The sequence below is a fragment of the Mangifera indica genome, chromosome 5 (assembly GCF_011075055.1).
Source record: "Mangifera indica cultivar Alphonso chromosome 5, CATAS_Mindica_2.1, whole genome shotgun sequence".
In the NCBI taxonomy this organism is placed as follows: Eukaryota; Viridiplantae; Streptophyta; class Magnoliopsida; order Sapindales; family Anacardiaceae; genus Mangifera; species Mangifera indica.
Genome location: NC_058141.1, coordinates 20,232,656 through 20,236,311, shown reverse-complemented (window position 1 = coordinate 20,236,311; position 3,656 = coordinate 20,232,656). Strand labels below are relative to the sequence as shown.

At 34.4% G+C, this 3,656-nt stretch overlaps 1 protein-coding gene across 1 annotated transcript; it reads right to left on the bottom strand.

Moving 5' to 3' along the window:
• Window positions 1-398: 398 nt before the first annotated feature.
• Window positions 399-3,147, bottom strand: LOC123215822 (axial regulator YABBY 1-like). The gene is made up of 7 exons (XM_044636072.1): window positions 2,780-3,147; window positions 2,517-2,672; window positions 2,293-2,413; window positions 1,647-1,695; window positions 1,483-1,558; window positions 1,261-1,338; window positions 399-789 (listed from the first exon to the last, which is right to left on the bottom strand). Exons 1-7 carry the CDS (start codon window positions 2,873-2,875, stop codon window positions 721-723), a joined length of 645 nt encoding a protein of 214 aa, XP_044492007.1. The 5' UTR covers window positions 2,876-3,147; the 3' UTR covers window positions 399-720.
• Window positions 3,148-3,656: the final 509 nt, after the last annotated feature.

Below are 3,656 nucleotides of genomic sequence, written 5' to 3'. Positions count from 1 at the left end.
TAATAATATTGTTTACCAATTCGAATAAACTTAATTTAACTCAAATTTGAGTTAAATATTATGGATTTAGTTTAAGCTTGAACTGTTCGATGCTCTTCTCAAATTGAATCCACCAATACTTTATTCATTTTCCTTTAGGTCTTGAGAGACAAGTGTCTGATATATATTCATTTTTCTTTAGGTCCTTTTTTCAAGATTCATTTTACTTTAAAGCACCCAATGTTATAAAGTTGACTACCTGAATGCATGCCAAGATTTATAACACTGGTTACACCATAAGAGATAGACTCACGAGTGTTCATATTTCTCTCTCGTAGGTTTTTGGACTGTCAAAATTTTTCTTGAAACTATTGTCTTCTTCATAATAAAATGTATGCAGAAACTAGTAAGTAATGAGATGTAAGAACAGTTTACCGAGCTTGCTGTAAGTGAAGAGTAAGCACAATGCCCGAAAACTTAATCCACACGCATAGAGATTTTCATTTTTAGGTGGGTTCGACGGACCTTAGTTGCTAGGATTCACTAACATTCAAGTTTTTTAAAGACCTTCTTCCCACATCATTAGCACCAGAAACAAGCAATCCAAACTCTTGACAGTCTTCTAAGAAGAAATCTTAAACATGAGCGAGGTTCCTAAAAAACACTTAAAATAAAAAGAACGGATAGCTAGAAGAACACATAGTAAAAAAAAAACCCTAACAGCTAGCTTCAGTTCTAATTTTAGTAAGGGGTGACACCCACATTAGCTGGAGTGAAGAAACCATCTTTTATGGGCACGTCCTCGCCTTCCTATACAAAAAATGAAACAAAATTTCTCAAGTCAGAACCCATGTAGGAATGTAAAAGGGATAACTACATTAATTATCACCTTTTTTTCAATTGAAGTGAGCAAATTTTATTTTATTTATTGAAAATATTAAAATTTCAAATTTTATTATTAAAATAACCCAATTTTACTATTTTTTATTAAAGATATCAAATAAATACAATTAGAATGGTTGTTTTGTTTTGTTTTATAAGCAAAATGATTAGTTAAATGACTTCAATAAAAGATAATTAAAGTTATGTTGCTTTAATAGAAAAATATAGAAGTTCCATACTTTCAATCAAAACTCAAAAATTTTTGCCTCTTCTAATAGAAAATTAGAAAAGTTTAGCGCACTAAATAGGAACAATTGCTCTTATCCCCTTTGTAAATAGTTTACTTGAATACTGTTGAAAAAAAACTCTGTGGTGTGAAACATTAGGGTTTTGAAGTACCTGTTGGCGCATATTAGTTTTCTTCACGGGTTGATCAGATGGCATAAGTCCGAAATGGATATGTGGGAAATGAGCCCACTGGATGAACAAATGGAAGATAAAATAGCTAATTCAGGAACTAATGAATACTAACTAAAATAGAAAATCAACAATTATTCGACGAATGTATTTCTTTCTTTCTTTCTTTATCAAGAGAGGAATAATGGGATTCTTGGATCTCACATTTTTTGCAGCAGCACTAAAGGCCTCTCTGTGGCTTATATCAGGATTTCCAGCTTTGATACGTTGGATCTCGTCCCTGCATATTGGTAGATGCATGTCAACACCAGGCAATATAAATCACCTGTTTCAAATTTTTTTCTTTTTTAAAATCTCTTTTAACTTACTTGATGAAGCGGTTGTAGGCAGATGGGACTCTCTGTCTCTTCTCCGGAGCTGGACATGGAACAGAAAGACAAAATACACAGATAAACAGACAGACACGCTAAGATCACTCTTCTGACTTTTTGTGAAATTGAGCTCATTTTTATCTCTCTCTCCATCATCACCTCATTATTATTATCTCCTGCAACGATCTATCTCTATGGATTGCGTATCTATGTTCCGGGGGCATTTAGATTTTGATGACTATTTCAAATGTAAAATTTTAAAAAATATTCATGCAATCTGGATTTAGTCGCAGATCTGATGGTGGGTTTCTGGTATATGGTATATGAATCTGGAATAACATAAAGAAGAAGGCTAGACATGACATCAATACAATGATTCACACCCTTTGAGGGAATCATAAACAATGTTGAGTAGAAAAAGCCAAGAAATGATAAATTTTAACTTTGTGAAAACTTTTTCTTTACAAGGAAAAAGTCTATTGTATATTCAAAAGGCTTTTGTTTAATTTTTACTTCTCCAGAGGAAAAGTAGAGTTAGAATGAAAATTCATAGACCTACAAAGCCATGAGTTATGGTGCTTGTAATAGCCGCGGACCATATGTAAAATAGAAATGAATGATAAAAATATGTGAAAAATCTCACGTCTGTTAGCCACCGGGGGCTTGGGGATCTCCTGATCAACTCCTCGACCAGGCACAAACGATTCAGTTGGATTCGACTGGTTAATCATCATCATGTTAGCTGGCACGTTTCGGATCTCCTCCTAGTTTGTATTTTAGTCAAGAAGGGTGAAAAATATAATCAAATTGAAGTTAAAGTAAACACCATAAGCATATCAATTCACACCCAGAAGATTCTTCATGTACCAGAAGATTCTGAGGAGTAAAGAAAGGATGACCCAGGTGAAGTTGATTAGCCGTAGCAGGAAGCAGCAAGGCACGCATGTTCACAGACAAAAGATTGGTGCAATGACCGCATCGAACCGTGACAGTCTTGAACAAGCTAGAGCTAGGAACACTTACCTGAACCACACAAGAGCTAAAAATTTGATCAAAAGGCCTTTGAAAGATAAGAAAAAATGAACAAAACACAAGAGAAAGAGAGAGAGAAAAAACAAAGAATATGATACCGCGAGGACAGTGTCGCAACAGTTGCAATGGACGTAACAGAGTTGCTCGGAAGAAGAGAGGTGGTCCGGTGAAAAAGCAGATGTTGAAGAAGACATCCTTTATGATTCGACTGAAATTTTGATTTGACTGATTGATGGATTGACTTATCAGTGGACTAATAAGATTGTAAAATAAAACGTAACTCGATCTGGTCTCCTTTATCGTTGAGTTCCAATAGATATAAAGGAGAGTTAGTAAGAAGATAGAGAAAGAAAAGAGAGAGAGAGATGCAACTAAAATATAGCAGGAGATAGAACAGACCAAGAAAGAGCTTAACTTTCCTTCTTTCTCCCTCTAGTATATTTGTAAGATGGCTAATATTAGGTGTGGTAATTTTGAGTTTATTATAGTATATATACCATTATATAATTAAATATTATATTATTTTAATATAAAATTATATAATTATATAATTAAATATTATATAAATATCTGCAGACCTATGTATCTGAAATATTATACATAATATTGTTGTGGTAAGATGGAGTATGTATACATAATGAACGGTTGAGGTTGAGGGTAAAGAAAATGGATGGAAGGCAATAGGTATTCCCAGTGGATTTGTGTGTGAAAGAGAGAGAGAGCGCAGAGGCGGCAGAGGTGGGGGAGAGGAAGTGAGAAAGGGACGTGTGCATGGAAGTGATTAGCTTTGGCTCATTCATCTGTTGTTTTCACAGTAAAAAAAGGGATCTGATCGATGCCTTTTCTTGGTTTACTACAATTCCATTGTGAAGGTGATGAGCCCTCAACAAGCCATTATATGAATCTTTGTTGACTTGTGTTGTTTTTTAACTATAAAGCCCGAAATGACGGGCACCTATCCTCCACTGAATCACT